At 34.9% G+C, this 17,601-nt stretch overlaps 1 protein-coding gene across 11 annotated transcripts in view; it reads right to left on the bottom strand.

The window, feature by feature from the left end:
- LOC138311002 (disco-interacting protein 2 homolog C-like) overlaps positions 1-17,601 on the bottom strand; it is a 65,516-nt gene that overhangs the window by 25,632 nt on the left and 22,283 nt on the right. For 9 of the 11 annotated variants that reach the window (XM_069252416.1, XM_069252417.1, XM_069252420.1 and 6 more), the window contains exons 3-12: positions 13,889-13,972; positions 10,209-10,331; positions 6,679-6,906; positions 5,882-6,025; positions 4,553-4,611; positions 4,088-4,145; positions 3,409-3,482; positions 2,670-2,793; positions 2,296-2,387; positions 1,867-1,977 (exon numbers count right to left, since the gene is read on the bottom strand). In XM_069252416.1, the coding sequence (XP_069108517.1) occupies positions 1,867-1,977; positions 2,296-2,387; positions 2,670-2,793; positions 3,409-3,482; positions 4,088-4,145; positions 4,553-4,611; positions 5,882-6,025; positions 6,679-6,906; positions 10,209-10,331; positions 13,889-13,972 (1,097 nt within the window). The other 2 variants (XM_069252426.1, XM_069252425.1) reach the window with 2 other exon arrangements.

Genomic DNA, 17,601 nt, shown 5'->3' with positions numbered 1-17,601 from the left:
TTAACTTACCGTTAATACTCCACTCATCATTATCTTCAGAAAATTTTAATTGAAATAAATAAAATGTAAATTTTCATAACGTGGGTCGTCTTATGTTTCCCGCCGTCGTCCTAAATACTGTGCAGTAGTTGAATATTACTGCGCGCGACAGAAAAACAGCGAAATGAATCTCCATAGTTATCATATATTACACAGGAAATCTGGCATATGTTTGGTGTGTTTCCTCGTCTTAAGCCATCGATATGTATTTTCTGATGTTATTTATGTTTTTAAGAAACCTTTAAATTTTGCTCAGGAAAGGTAGTGGCCCTTTAAGGATATACATATGTGATAATTGTGATAAGATAATGACTAGATATATATTAACTATTCTGTTTATGGATATTATAGAGTTCTCTCCCTTGCAGGTATGTATTGATTGTGACATCATTATTTCAAGAGCAAAAAATATGTCGTTTTCTCTCAAACATATGATGTTACACGCATTAAGGGCAGATGTTACACTCATTAAGCGCAGACAACTCTGTAATATTGCAAATACAGGATAGCTAACAACAAAGATGTGATGTACAAATGTTTGATAATATGCATCATTTGTTACAAAATGCTATACACATATTAAGTATAAAGTATAAAGTGATTTTTGATAGAAATGATATATCTGGACTTGAATAAAAATAACTTGCAAATGAAGTTCATTGCCAATACTTTGATTTCTATATACCAAAACATCGCGGGCGAAGGATGATTTATAGTTGATTAGTTAAACCTTCTGGTGATTGTGATATCACATCATATTTTGATGCAATTTTTGAGACATCACAATCAGAAGGTGGGACTTATCAAGTGTAAATCATACTTTATCTACATTGTTTTGGTATCGCAAAAGCGTCGCATTGCCCATTTCATGGTGGGGACAGAATTTCAAACAGTACAAATAATGAAACCATGAACCACAAACACATTGAGAAGTGATTTCAGATTTTCAAGATGACAAAAAAGGAAATACTAGATATATACATTAAAGAGTGGTATGAAATGGCAAAAAAAAATTCACAAAACAACACAACCCACAACCCATGATGCCTTAAAGCTTAAAGGACTAGCCACAATAGGTAGAACCATAGAGTACCAATGCTACCACATGTACAATAGAATACCTGTATATGTTAACTTATTCACCCCTTAAACTATATAATGGAATATTCCTTTATTACAATTAGAAGAGTCTAACTGGGTATTCAGGGGGTGAAGGATTCAACATGTTTTAAAGGAGTTGAATGATACTACTACTTCACCCTGTATATTATATAATGAACTATTCCTCTTTTACAATAAGAAGAGTTCAAATAGTTATTCAGGGAGTGAAATATTCTACATATTTTTAAGGAGTTGAATAATGCTATTGTTTACTATTGCTATTGTAACACCCTGTATATTATATAATGAACTATTCCACTCTTATAATTAGAAGATTCAGGGGTGAATGAATAAACATATTTTATATGATCTGAATTTTAATCTATTTTGCTTTTTAATGAGACAATGAGAGAATGGATGGCATAATGAATATAGTGTAAAACATTTGTATGGAGTATGTATATGTAGAGATAATGTTTTATGTTTTGACCACAGGACTGAGGGGCAGGGGGAAGGGGTAAAGTTGGATTGATGCTTGTGTAGTGAATTTTTTTTTGAATGAGGGCTTGTAGTCCTCCGACACAGAGAAGGAGAGAGTTTGTTTAGTGAGTAATTTGAGAGGGTGTGTTTATAGAGATTTGTTCTGCTCTGTGGGGGGTATGTTATATGAGGACATTTGACCTCTGTGTGGGCTGTTATGAGAGGGCATTGTCCCTCTTTACCTACCCTACGTGAGGACGGGACCTCCACGGGGACAGGTACAACACCAGCCAACAGACAGCCATAAAATCCACAGCTGAAGGAGATAGGATCGTTGTTGGGATACACCAGTGCCACCTAGTGGATAAAAATAGTATCATCTCAAGTCAAAACTTCAGTTTTCTCCTTAGGTAACCTAATATGTAAACAGATTTTGACTTCAGTTTAATTCAAGAAATCGGAGCCTAACATATTCCAAAGTATATATCTGTGAAGCACATCTCTTTCATTTCATATTCATAATTCTGCAAATATCTGTCTTCAAATGACAATGGCCATGAAGCCAATATGGCTGTCATCTGCAGTTTCTATTTATATAATAAATTTTAATATTACTCTGCCTATTAACTAAACTTTATCTACAATACATGAGTTGCCATGCCATTTTACACCTACCCGATCACCAGGCTTGATTCCTCCCTCGCCTTTCTGACCCACTTTATGAAGCATGGTGTAGGCAATCTTATGTGTACGACTCAGTAACTTCCCTGTGATGAAAAAGCAGGTGTAACTATAACTTTGACTTAGATTATTATACAATAATGTCTTGCTGTACAGTTGTTATTTCAGCTGGTGTAAAATTTCACAATTCACAGTCTGTAACTTATTCGTAGGAATTTGTTTTATCACATCAAGATTGTTTTTATATAGCTGGTTTTTGTTTCCATGAGCCTGAGGATGGCCTCAAAAAATATGTAAAAGATGACACATATGTATTATTCAAATAGTATATTTTCTTCCTCTGGACGAGAAATATATTTAGTTTTTACCGTAAGTGAGATTAATGGAAGGTTTCCCGTTCTGATCGAGGACTGTAACAGCGTTAGCCTTGTATGTAGATGAACCATATCTCTGTAACGCTGCTTCAAGGTTTCGGGGAAGGCCAGACGGCACCTGTGATAAAGCAAAAGTGTCATTGTTTCATTGCAAAAGAATTTGGCATCAGCCAAAGCCTACTTTGGCCATCTCCAAACAAATCTGGTATGGTACAATTTTTCAACAAAACACATCAGCAGTTAACATAACCTCATTAGACCACCAGCTATTTTTTTTCAGTTTCAGTATCCAATCTCTCCCAGAATGCATCACCGCCCCACATTTCACCTCTGTAAACAGCCCAAAGCAATTTCAAAATTCTTGAAAAACGTTTCAGACACATTATAAATTCTCTTACGAATATTTTAATTTTCCTACTGTATCTTTTGCCTTTAAATGACTGCAAGTTCTGACAGAATATAATTTGTTAATTCAACATTAAACCAAACAATTATGGACTATTTTGCGGAAACACTAGATTTACATGTAAGTAAATAGTCACTATTTCCATACAACGTCTGCCGTTTCAAAAACAATCACTGTGACGTTATATATACAGGGAGCGTAATGTATTAAACAGTAGTCTTGACATAATATTCTGTGACCCGAGGTCAACAGACGTCTAGTCCGTGAGCTGTTGACATAGGTGAATGTGGGGACCGCAATGAACCCGAGAGAGTACAATATACTTACAACAAGCTGCTCTCCTGGTACAGGTGTCAGGGTGCTGCCCTCTGGTTTGGGGGCATTAGGGTCAGGTTGTGGTGCTGTAAAATTCAGACATTTCAAAATCAAAGTAGCGAAAGTACTGAAATATATTTTAGAGATTCTAAATCACAGTACTGAAAAAATACAGTGAACTCCAAAATCAAAGTAAATCAAAGTACCGAAAGTACTGAAAAAATACAGATTTCAAAACCAAAGTATTAATAGAATTAGATACAACACTAAGAAATAGCCTTTTCGAAATCAAAGTACTGAAAGTACTGCAACATAAAAATTGAAAATCAAAGTACTTAATGTACTAAAATTTTAATACAGGCTGTGATGCTGATATTTCAAAATCAAAATATGGAAAATACAATAATTTTTGTGTTTGTTTCGGCCAGAAAGAACAGTTTCAACCACAGGTACAAGAAAATTATTAATCACAAAAACATTTCATTGTCAGGAGTAAACAGAAAGGTTTAAAATTTAATGTAAATGTTTTATTAGTCCAGCCACCTATATGCTAATACTCCAATTATAAATACTTTTCAGGAACTTATGTAGTGCCCCGTATTTCACACAAGAATGGATATTTGAATATGTATTTCATCAAAGTATGGTACATCTGTAGGGTATTATTTTCAGTACAATATCAACTAAATACCTTCCAAAGCATCATCCTCTTCCACAAAATAATCTTTCAATGGTTTTCTTTTTGGTCTCTGTTGACAAAAAAATACATAAAATTTGTAGTTAGAAATTCATTCCTGTTCCTGATCTTTAAGGACAATATTTTTTATTCACCAATGAAAAGAAAAATTGGCTTTGCTCAAAAGAATTAGTACAACAGGATTCTACTTTCTTGGATAACAATATTTTACTTTATGAAACTGCTTGTTTATCATGGCATCCAGTTGACAGTTGACTTTCAGCAGTTTCAGAAGTCAAACCACCATTTCTGAGAAATCCAAGTGAAATATGTATGAGAAATAGACATAGGCGTCAAACCCAAGAGTCAAATCTGATTTTCAAGAGTCAAAAATATACTCTCAGGGGTCTACTGGGTGCCCTGATTTATACCATGCCACCTTAGATCCATCACAATGATTATATAAGGAGAGTAACATACCTTTAACGTGTTTAAAAGCTGTTGAATCTTCGCAGATACTTTTCCCTGGTGACGTGGACCTACAAAACAGTGCAAAAATAAACTCTATTTATAATCATTCTGATAACACTTAAAGTATATAACTTAGAAAACATAGATTTTTCTTAAAGATGCTCCACCACTGACAAATGGTATTTTTTCACTATCAAAAACAGCAGCAGACGATTTAATATTTTTCTTCAGTTACAAAAGTTACTTACTTTACACCATTACCATCGTTGAAAAGTTTGAGCTTCTAATTTTACTTCAAGTTTAAAATATCGAAAATAATTAATTGCATCCCGAAAAAATTCCGTTGCACTATATCCTATATGGAATGATGTATTGATTATGCATGCACCAAAGGCGAAATAAATTATTTTACATTATATTTTGTGTTAACTAGACATATATATACACGATTAAACACCAATTATTGTTCAAATTATGAATACCATTTATGCTCTGTCGGCGGTGGAGCATCTTTCAAAAAAAATTCCACATGAAAAATACACGATAGAGACTTTATATCAGCAAAGAACTTAAAATAATGATATTTTCAATGCATAAATGTGAACCAATATTTACAAAAAAGATTTGAATACATTTTAAAATGTTAATGTGAACTTAAATTAATAAGAAATAAGATATAAAGTGATAAGAGAAACCCAACACATGCCTTTTATTTTAAAATATCTATTTACATGATGACTAGCAAATGATGATGAATGATTATGAGTAAACTTTAAGAATTATTAATGTGTTCAATGAAATATATATTTAAATATTAGGTAAAGGGTAAAAGGAACATGGGGAGTTGGTGCTAAAAAGATTTTTTTGGAGTTCATATTTTGATTTGATAAATTTATGATACCATTTCAAGTTCAGTTGTCAAACATTGTTTAAATGTCTGGTGATAATCTTATTTAGAAATTACTAGGTTATAAAACAAACATGTTATTCTGAAACAGTCCACTGTCAACGGTTAAGCATATTAAAATTGGGGGATTTTGCTTATTCAAATAATAATAATTTGAATTCTCTCATTCTATGCTACAAAGGAATGATTAAATTATTCCATTATGGCATTAAAACATTAAAATAGTTTCAAATTTTGGTTAGGTAGTTAATGTTAACCATAATGTTAAAAGTCAAAAAATTATTTTTATAGGCCTGTAAATCTGCAGATCTGAACATTCAGATAAATTGCCAAACAATATTAAGCATTTAATCGACCAAGATTGAAAATTTTAAGCATTTAGTCAACCAGGATAAAATTGTTTAAGCATTTAGTCGACCAGGAACATTTACCATCGTCCTGGAGACCAGTAACATGACCAGCAGAGGTCATGCGCACTGAAGAGAGATGAGCAGGTGCATAATGGCCGACGCGATCAGCTTGGCGCGTACTCTTGGCATTGTTAGTGACATCAGGCTGCTGTGGGATTGGTTGTGCTGGGAAGGACAAACACACGAGAGAGTATGATCAGTACAAAGGTCACAAGGTCAAGGTTATGACTACAAAACTAGAAGTTCAAGGTCAAATTGATCATGACTTAATCCAATTTTTTTAGAGTTATCTGCTATTGTGACCCATTATTTTTTGTTACATCATTAGTTTGTGAGAGAAAAAAAGTTTCATGGAACTCAAAAACTACTGATGTAGCAAGCAACACTTACAAAAAAAAAGTAAACATTGCATGATGTGACTTTGTGAACAGATTGAAAATTGTGCAGTGTAATTAATGAAATATTGTATGACATATGAAAATGATGTTAAATGTTTCTAATTACAGTAAAATAAAACAAGAGGTCGTAAAGAATTAACAATGTCTACTGATACAAAATTGATGATATCACTAATTTCTTTCTTAATCATTTCCACTTCTAGCAGATTAAGTCTCACAAAGATCAAAGAACCTATAAGCTAATAATAAATAATAAGTATCAACTATATCATATTATATATCAATATCTTACTGGAAAACTGAATCCAAAATTATTCAGCATTCATGATTAAAAAAAAAATGAATTCTGCATAACTTCTTTCCTACAGCTAAATTTCAAAACTGCTTTCAATCCTTGATGAGATTGGGAAAATAACTTACAATGTCTTGAGCTCTGTAGGACGTCTGCCAAAGCTTGACGAGAGGTGTTCCCTGGGATGGCGTAAGCGGCGCTGTGTGGGCGTTCCCCTCGACCTCCTTGATGATGTGGTGATGCTCCAGCATCAGAAAATGATGACGAACTTGCGCCACTGTCACGGAAACGTCCGCCACGATTGAAATCTCGGGAGACATCTTCTCCAAATATACTGTCATCGTCCGAGGAAGAATCTGAAATGAATATCAACTTTTATAAAATTTCATCTACAACTATCAAATGAATACTAACTTTTATTTACCAAGATTCCATCAACAAAGAGTTTACAGATTAAAGCTAAGTCTTCCTAAGATACACTGTGGTTAAAGAAAACTTTCCTGTCGGGTGTCAAGTATTACCGACAACAAAGGTATTTATCTTGATAATCAATGGACCAAAATAACTTTTGCAATAACTTCATACCTGAAGACAATCAAGTATAATCTTATGTAGAAAGTTTACCATCAAAACTTAAAGTTTTTCTTAGACTTACAAAGGGCTGTTGAATGTTTCTTTTGAAACTATTGATAGAGTTATAATTGATATACAAATAATTAATATACAATTATTATAGAAACATAACTCAACAATTTGTACATTACTTTTTACAAATTCAATACTGTTTGAACTAATACGGTAACTTATTCTTGATTTATTATAGTACTGGAGTGACGGCCCCACATATTGAGATTAAAGTTTTGCTTTAGAGTTAATTTAGTTTATAAGTATGACGGTTCTTAGTAGTTGTGATTCTGATCTGGATGACAAAAACTGTGAAAAATCCTATCCTGTTATTTGGTCACAACATGCATTATAATTTGGTTTTAGCTACATAAAATTGTGAAAAGCATAACAGGCCTAATTGACATTCTATACTGTGCCAAAAACATGTTATTTTTATGCCTTTTCCTGCCTCTGAAACTTCCTGCTCTATTTTTTTTTTAAATATACACTTGGCAAATATGTTTCCTTGATCAGTTCCTAATATCAATATCATTATAAACCTATTTATTTTCAAAATATCTATACAGGGAACACTTATGTGTCACTTTGGTTCAATATATTCTTCCTACAACCTTTTTTTTTCTTTAAACATACATTTTCTCTAGATTTTTAAATAGCAACAGAAATTGATGCCGTTTTAAATATATTCTTCCTTCAAACCTGATTTTCTCTTTTAACAATTGCTCTAGATAGAGAAACAGGAATTGATGCCGTTTTAAATATATTCTTCCTTCAAACCTGATTTTCTCTTTTAACAATTGCTCTAGATAGAGAAACAGAAATTGATGCCGGGAACAAGGATCACCACTCACACCATACCATGTACTACAAAAGGTGAGGGTCAAGATGCAAAACAACATCCATCCACATGTTTATTCAAATGTCTCAATAGGATTTAAGATGTTTATGTAAATTGCTAATAAAGCAAGAATTTACCATTTTCTATGTACTGAACTGTCTTTTTGTACGTTTGGTTTATCTGTTCAGAAAATTATGTTATTTTTAGTGGTTTATTTGTAATTTCATAATTTCAAATATCATCTTGTAACCTCTTGTAACTGAGTGCATATGATAATGTGATAAGATTTCACCTTCAAGAATAATCCTTAAAACCAGATTTATTTAAGTTTTTCTGACAAAGATAGCGCCTTCGAGGAATAATACTAAAATCTAGATTTATTGAAGATGGTTTGATAAGTGATAATGAGAGTAGATTTTTCATTTTTAGTCATATATTACACCATGCATAACAGTACTTCTACATCTATTTAGTATATGTGTTCTAGTCTACGACAACAATTTAAACAGAAAAAAATATTTCAACAAAATGTAGTTCAGTTTGTAAAATAGAATAAAAATTCTCTATGTTGGTTATATATGAGATACAAATCAAATTTTTCAGTTATGAAAAAATACCAACAAAATTCCTAGGGTAGAAACCACAAAAGGAAATATAATTGGTTGTGAAACCAAATAAAATTTGATGAAAATGAGAAAATAAAATCACCACAAGAAATAAAGGGGGAAAAACCCCTTCACCAATTAAAAAAAAAATAAGGAAGATTTAGGTTGTAGAGGCTGCGTGTGAAACCCGACTTACAGCTTATTAGCCTATTCCTGCGATTTCCTGAAACCAACCACACCAGAGTACATCACTTAAAGAAATCTTCTGTTTACCACATGTCCATTAACCCATAGATTCAGGGATACATTTTATAATACTACTAGGCCAAGCTTCATGAACATTCCTTTAATATAAGAAATCCCTTGACTTACAATTCTCCATAGGAAAGCATTACAGATTTTAAGGAAAGCTTCTTAACTTAAGATCTTTTCTTTAACTTCTGTAATGCATTCCTATTGTGAATTCAAGTTAAGGAATTCCTGAAAGTTAAGGAATGTTCATAAAACTGAGCCCAAATATAGATATAGACCAGCATCAGATTTGGAGATTTTTCAGATAGACAAATTAATTAGAATTAGATTAGGATTAAACTGAATAAAATATGAGGATGAAACAGAATAAGACTCTGCAAAGAAATATGATATTGGATTTTTTTCCAGCGCGTCCAAAAAACTAATTATAAAATTTTGAAGAGTCCTGTTACAAATATTACAGATATTGAGGGCACAAAAACTTGAAAAAAATCTTTTCCTAGAGGAAAAGCCTTTAGTCCACGAAGACTCTAGGTGAGTCCAGTAAATCACTGAATATTTGAGAATTCTTCAAAAATTTGAATAAACTGTATGTCATATTATGATTTGGTTGGTCAAAACAAGATCTTGATTGACTGACCAATTAAATATTGAAACTGAACAGAATTTAAGCTTAAATTTTACCAGATTATTTAAGTTTTAATGATTGATTTAAATAATATTAAGAAATCAAAACAGAATTCTTTCAAAAAAGATTCTGAAAAAGATTCAATTGAATTTAAACATTTATCCGATTACGGAGATTTGGAGAAAAGTAAAGATTAAAAAAATTGAAGAATTACTGGATATAAAGATTTCCAAAATGACTAAAGAAACAGAATGAAAGAAAAATATTATTTCCTTTAATTGAAGGATCTGAAGTAGATAAGAATCAATTTGTGATTCGTACAAAATTAGAGCAATACTCCTATACATATAAACAGTTATATATTTCTGACACACATATATATAATTGATGTTGACGTTTGCTTTTAATATCAGATTATTAGGTCAGGATTATTTTGTTGTCCTGAAATGAAAACTACATTTTTACGAGGAAGTACATTGTTAACAATACACATATCATATTACACAATTTTTTGATATTGTCAACAGAGCCTAATGAACTTACCATCATCAGAATTCGACTAGATTTCACAATGAATTCGTTTACACATAGCACATCAAATTTTACATGACGATTAACATAACTTTTTTTTGTAAATATTTTAGCTCCCAAAATATTGCTGGGTCGTAATTTACCATACACCAAGAAATATTGCTATTTTATCCGTACCCTGTCTGTCTCGGTGTCGCTGTTGCCCCTGGTAATTAACGGACGTGCGTTTCGAGGGGAGGGGCATCACTGGGCCGCGCTTGGACATGGCAAGGGCTTGCATCACTGCTTCGGTTCTGATTTCTGTAAAGGCACAGGCAAAAGTATTTACAAAGCTACAAGCGCAAACAGCAGCCTCAAACAATCACATGAATGGGAAGTAGGTCTGAAATGTATTTTTCAAACTTACAGGCATGAAATGCTTGTACAAAAGCCACGGCAAAATCACAACTATTGCAAAATCCAGGTGAGAAGGAACAAATTTGTTTATTTCCATAAACAGTTGAACTTGTATATAACTTATAGACCCTGTTTAGTTTTAAGTGTTTTGTTTTTCCCTCATGTTAAACATTTTCAAGTATCTGAGGAAACCAAATAAACTTAAAATGTTTTGTTTTCTCATCTTTCAAATTTTTCCCTAGACAAAAATTCATTTAGCACCAATTCAAGCTTTGTCCAGAATTTTATTTTGGATCTTAATCTTGCTATAGACTAAGTTAATAAAATCTGACAGTACTTTCAAATTTTTAAAATGAAATTCTAGAAATTCATTCACGACTTGCATTAACTTTTTTTTTTCAATATTAATCATGAAACGAAAATAAGGATAAATGCATGTAAAAAGTTTCATTATTAAATGACAACATTTAAAAGATAGAGATCCCAGAGGGATCTTGGCGCCCACCAAAGAATGATCTATGTCTGACAACAGAAAGAGGGATCTTTTCCCTGCTTTTCAAACTTTTACTACATACTATATATGAACCTTGAGAAAGATCTTTTCAGTACTTTCTGAGATATGTAGCAGTAACAAACTTCAATTATCAAAATTCAAGATGGCTACCTGTCGATCATCTTGCTGACCGATCTGTCCCAAAATGCAATATGCATAACTAGGGTCGTAGGGGAACCTACATATAAAATTTGAGAAAGATTCCTTCAGTACTTTCTGGGAAATAGTGTTAACAAACTTTAACTATCAAAATCCAAGATGGCCGCCAGTCGGCTATCTTGTTGACCGATCACTCCCAAAATGCAATATGCACAACTAGGGTTCAAGGGGAACATGCATATGAAATTTGAGAGAGATCCCTTCAGTACTTTCTGAGAAATAGCGGTAACAAACTTTAACTATCAAAATCCAAGATGGCCGTCAGTCGGTCGGCCATCTTGTTGACCGATTGGTCCCAAAATGCAATATGCACAACTAGGGCCCTAGGGGAACCTATATATGAAATTTGAGAAAGATCCCTTCAGTACTTTCTGGGAAATAGCGGTAACAAACTTTAACTATCAAAATCCAAGATGGCCGCCGGTCGGCCATCATTGTTGACCGATTGGTCCCAAAATGCAATATGCACAACTAGGGCCCTAGGAGAACCAACATATGATATTTGAGAAAGATTCCTTAAGTACTTTCTGAGAAATAGCGGTAACAAACTTTAACTATCAAAATCCAAGATGGCCGCCAGTCGGCCATCTTGTTGACCGATCTGTCCCAAAATGCAATATGCACAACTAGGGCCCTAGGAGAACCAACATATGAAATTTGAAAAAGATCCCTTCAAAACTTTCTGAGAAATAGCGTTACAAACTTTAACTATCAAAATCCAAGATGGCCGCCAGTCGACCATTTTGTTGACCGATCTGTCCCAAAATGCAATATGCACAACTAGGGCCCTAGGAGAACCAACATATGAAATTTGAGAAAGATCCCTTCATAACTTTCTGAGAAATAGCGGTAACAAACTTTAACTATCAAAATCCAAGATGGCCGCCAGTCGGCCATCTTGTTGACCGATTGGTCCCAAAATGCAATATGCACAACTAGGGCCCTAGGAGAACCAACATATGAAATTTGAGAAAGATCCCTTCAAAACTTTCTGAGAAATAGCGGTAACAAACTTTAACTATCAAAATCCAAGATGGCCGCCAGTCGGCCATCTTGTTGACCGATTGGTCCCAAAATGCAATATGCACAACTAGGGCCCTAGGGGAACCTACATGTGAAATTTGAGACAGATCCCTTAAGTACTTTCTGAGAAATAGCGGTAACAAACTTTAACTATCAAAATCCAAGATGGCCGCCAGTCGGCCATCTTGTTGACCGATTGGTCCCAAAATGCAATATGCACAACTAGGGCCCTAGGGGAACCTACATGTGAAATTTGAGAAAGATCCCTTCAAAACTTTCTGAGAAATAGCGGTAACAAACTTTAACTATCAAAATCCAAGATGGCCGCCAGTCGGCCATCTTGTTGACCGATTGGTCCCAAAATGCAATATGCACAACTAGGGCCCTAGGGGAACCTACATGTGAAATTTGAGAAAGCTCCCTTCTGTACTTTCTGAGAAATAGCGGTAACAAGAATTGTTAACGGACGGACGGACGGACGGAAGGACGGACGGACGGACGGAAGGACGGACGGACGACGGACCATGGACGAAAGGCGATTTGAATAGCCCACCATCTGATGATGGTGGGCTAAAGATATAATTTACTAATAATTACTATATTAATAACACTTTTTGAATTAAGGCATTGTGATCGAAATCCAATAGTGTTATAAAACAATTAAGAAGGAAATTTCTGGAATACTGCGTTCATTATTTCATGTAATACTGGAAACCTGAAACAAACATAACTGAACATGCAGATCAGGATTAAACTTGCATGGATTCACAAGAATAAATCAATAATAACATTAATCTCTACTAATTAGGGAAACCTAAATAATGCTCTTAATTGGGAAACTATTTAAGCTTCCAAAGTCACAGCACAGTCTTTCAAGCTATTGATATTTTGACTTGTGAGCCTAAAAATTAAGTTATTTGGCAAAACCTATAACAAATTAAAAATTTCTAAAATTAACAAACTGAAAGGAATGGATTTTTCTTATCAAGCTATTGATAGGCAATGAAATACTATGGAGTGATTATATAGGTAGCCTTTACAGGGGTTTCATTATCTTTCAGCAGAGGCGGTACAATTGCAATTTCAGGGGGTACTTTTCTATACCATCTGTATGCTATCTAAAGTAATTTAGCCCAAATCAGGCAGTACCACAGCCAGGTTCAACCGGCAACAAGTACCGGGTACCTCCTGATATTGAAACCCCTGCCTTTAGAATGCGTAGTGTCCAGCTATGGTGAGATAATTCTACATTCTCCACTACTGCAATTAAAGAGTTATCAGGTATACCCTATTGTATCCCGTTTAATGAAGCTTGACCACCTAATCAGGTCATTCCTAGAAATTTTTTGAAAGAAACTAGTAAAAGCAAGGGACTCAAAAATCACCTTGCCATACACCTGATGTACATTTTGTAAAATAATTACTTTTGGGTTTGGACCAATTGATTAAAGTCTTAACAAAAACAGATAAGGGATGAGGGGAGAAAGTATGGGGGTCATGGGAGGGGTAAGATGGCTATGGGGAGGGGCAGGATGGAAAGGAGGAATGGGTAGGATAGGGGTGAAAAGAGGGCCATGATAGAAGTGGGGGGAGGAGCAGGATGGGAGTGGGGGAGAAGGAACAGGATAGGGGTCAGGTAGGGGCAGGATTGGAGGTGGGGAAGGACAAAATGGAAGGGGGAAGGGGCAGGATGGAAGGGAAAAAGGATGGGGCTTGGGGACCTTACCTGAATGATATCGGTTGTCCTCTCTTGTCAGTCTGCGGTGAGCCTTCCTCTGGGCAGCAGTCTGTGGACTTGGAGCACTAGGCCCTGAAAAATACACGAAAAATAACTTTATGTTTCTTTTGCAGTCTATAAGAAATATTGAAGAACAGTCTTTCCAATTCCACAAGAAAACAAAAATCAAAACCTAGAGTAAAATTGTGTAACATTGCATTAAACCCTTCCACTTCCTGGCTCCTAAAACGACGAGTAATTAATATAAGTGAGGGGAAGTATGTTTATCCCATCAAAGTATTGTCACAGATACCAACAGGATATTAAATAATTTACACAAAAGTTTTTTTCTTTTCTTCCTGTAATAATGGTAATTATAAATACCGTATTCGACCCAATAAGTACCCACATCCCTATAAGCGCCCCTCCCCTTTTTTAGGCTTCAATTTCACTTACTTTGAATTTAATGCAGACTGAAAATATGAAAACTTTTCTTACCAATTTCTTTTGCAAATTGATTTATGGCTTACTTTGTAGAATAATTTTATGAGAGACTAGTCCAAATTTGTTTCTATTAAGCGCTCCCTGAGTTGCTTCAAATTTTTAAGTGCCCTGGGCGCTTATTGGGTCGAATACGATACCTTTTTGAGGCTTCAATTTTACTTACCGTGACCTTTTTGAGGCTTCAATTTTACTTACCGTGAATAAATTGCACACTGAAAATTTGAAAACTGTGTAGATTTTTGTTGCTTATTGATTAATTCTATGAAATTTAGTTCTATTAAGCACCCTCTTTTAAATTTTAAGTACCCTGGGCGTTTATTGAGTTGAATACAGTACATTTAGTTCCTCATATGCAATCAACAGCAGTAGGTGCTATAGTAGTTTGTCAAAAATTATTGCTTGGGTTACTCAAGATACTCTTAAGGATCATGACATAACACAAGAATAAATAACACCATCCCTTTTCAGGTCATGTGTGTCAATTGTCATGGCAACCCATACAGAAATACAGTACAGAGACTATTGATGACTTTGCTTCTGTCAAATTCTATTTATAGTAGTAGTGACCTAGTTACCAAATATTTGACAGCACTTGATTGTCAAACTTGCGCAAAAAGAAATGTTAATTTTTACCACAGGTCTGGGTTTTTATAAACTGTAGGACAAATTTGATGAGAAGTTATATTTAGCACGTAAAGAGACGAAGTTTGTAGGGTGGTTAATTGTTATGAATCTAACGGCGTAGAATGGGGTGCGTTAGCATTTCTCTCCGTCAATATATGGGGTAAAATGGAGGTGGTGGGTATTACAGTCAACTTACATCAAACTCCGAATCTCATGAATTCATCCTTGAACATATTTTATGTTTCCAAACAAAAGCAGATCGCCTCAGAAATGAACTATACACTAACGAAAAATATTCAGTGAGTTGATATTACTGCCTTCAGGTACATTCACCTGTAAGTCTCCAGCTTTACCACAAACTGCCGATCGAACTCATCCATCCTATAATGCCATATGTGATACAATGCATTAAAATAGTCATCACCATCTCACAAGTGTATTACATCTCATCAACCTGAGCCACATAGACCTTTGGTCCCTGAAATATTATGCAGTTGTAAGTGTACAGTACCGATCGTTAGGCTATACGTACAGACATCGTCTGGTCTGGCCACCACCACTACAGAGCCCTAACCTAAAACACGTGTGGACATCCCTCGGAGGCCCTACCTGTCTCCTAACACCTGTACGAACCAATACCTGCTAATCAGACCTGTATGTGTATTGGATTCCTGTGGCTACCAGGATGTGACGAGTGTCTGTTACAGAGGTTCTAGTAAACACAGCCAAGTGGAGCCAACCTCTTGTGAAGATTTTTATAAAATTAATTATATAACACGACATGTGTGGAAATGGCCTGCTTTTATTGAACAACGTCTGAACATCACAGATATATAACAAATTGATTCCCGAAGCCTGCTAGTGTGCTCTCTATGTGTTTCTGTTTCATCTCATTTTCAAATGAAACATTTTTATTTTCTGTTCTGTTTTCTTTTGGAGTGGAAGAGGGGGTGTGGAGGGAGGGGTTGGGAGGAGGCAAGCATAATGGTCTGTCTATAGTGTCAAAAACATCAAACCAAATTTTCATCATAGACTTATAATTATGACTTATTCATGACATATATACAAACCCTCAAATGTAGATACATATATATGTCAGGATAGAGATGGGGGATAGCTATAGGTTGGCCAGGGAGCTCGAGGATAAGGAAGGGAAGGGAGGGACGGCGGAAGGCCAAGGTTTGATAGTGTGTCAATAGTGCCCAAAACTTCAAACAAAAGTTGCATCATGAATGTATAATTATAACTTAACAGGTAATCATTACTCAAACAAGTCCTCAAATGTATGTATATATATGTTAGGATAGAGATGGTAAATGTGTAGTTAGGGCTTTTCCACACCACCAGGTACATATATTTATTTAACTTAACATGGCCCCAGAGGCAGTTCCCTGTGTCTTTGACCTTGCTGCTTCTAAATACATCATATACACTTACCTACCTGTATAAGGTACCACTAATGTGGTGTATAATTACATAGAAATAAATTAAAGGAAGGGGGGGATACCTCAAGTTAGGTCAAATATGAAATGTGTCTATCATGTAAATATGGTCGCAATATTGAGAAAACAGTTGTAATGTATTGTACGGTACACTGGTAATGACATCAGGGGTAAGGCCTAAGGGGTTTATAAGGAAAAGAAGGCTTTTATTGTGAACTGATCTTAAGGACATGGGAATTAGGACAAATTCTATAATGATTTGGAGGTTGAGATCAGGCTATATTGAAAGAGGCCATGGTGGCTGAGTGGTTGGGATGTCTCGACATATTACCACAAGCCCTCCACCTCTGGGTAGCGAGTTCGAATCCCATGTGGGGCAGTTGCCAGGTACTGACCACTGGTCAGTGGTTTTTCTACGGGTACTCAGGCTTTCCTCCACCAATACAAAAATCTAGCCTGTCCTTACATGACCCTGGCTGTTAATAGGACGCTAAACTAATAAAACCCAAACCTATTATGGTATCATGATTTTGAGATTTTGATATATTGTAAAATGATTTTTTTCTAGGGAGTGTTGTTGTTTTCTGAGTTTAGGTTAATAACAAGTGCTTCAAATATATTGTTATTGGATTGTATACTGTGATCTTCTACAGATGTTTTTCTGTAAACCTTACAACTTCTGTAAACCTTACAACTCCTACAGACCTGGCTGTCCTTAAATATTGTCCAGGGACACCCAGAAGACAAGGAAACTCGGTGACTATATGGTGTGATCTAGGTGTAGCCAGTGTACAGGGATTTGAGACAAAGTGATAAACAAATCTTGTAGACTCACTAATTACCACAGCAGACAGTAAAGCATTAGGCCAACAACAACTATATAAACGAGGAGGAGGCGAGAGATAGAATATAGGTGACACGCCTTCTACATAAATAGAGGACGGAATCACTGTGCACAGAGGTCATCAGTAACGATTTTAATTATTACAGAGGTCATGGATGGAATCACTACAATGCACAGAGGTCATCAGTAACGATTTTAATTATTACAAGGGTCAAGAACAGAATCACTAAAATACAAAAAGGTCATCAGTAACAATTTTAATTATTACAGGGGTCAAGGACAGAATCACTACAATGCACAAAGGTCAA

This window comes from Argopecten irradians, chromosome 16 (genome assembly GCF_041381155.1).
Source record: "Argopecten irradians isolate NY chromosome 16, Ai_NY, whole genome shotgun sequence".
Lineage (NCBI taxonomy): Eukaryota > Metazoa > Mollusca > Bivalvia > Pectinida > Pectinidae > Argopecten > Argopecten irradians.
The sequence above is the reverse complement of the archived record's forward strand: the minus strand, read 5'-3'. Positions and strand labels throughout refer to the sequence as shown.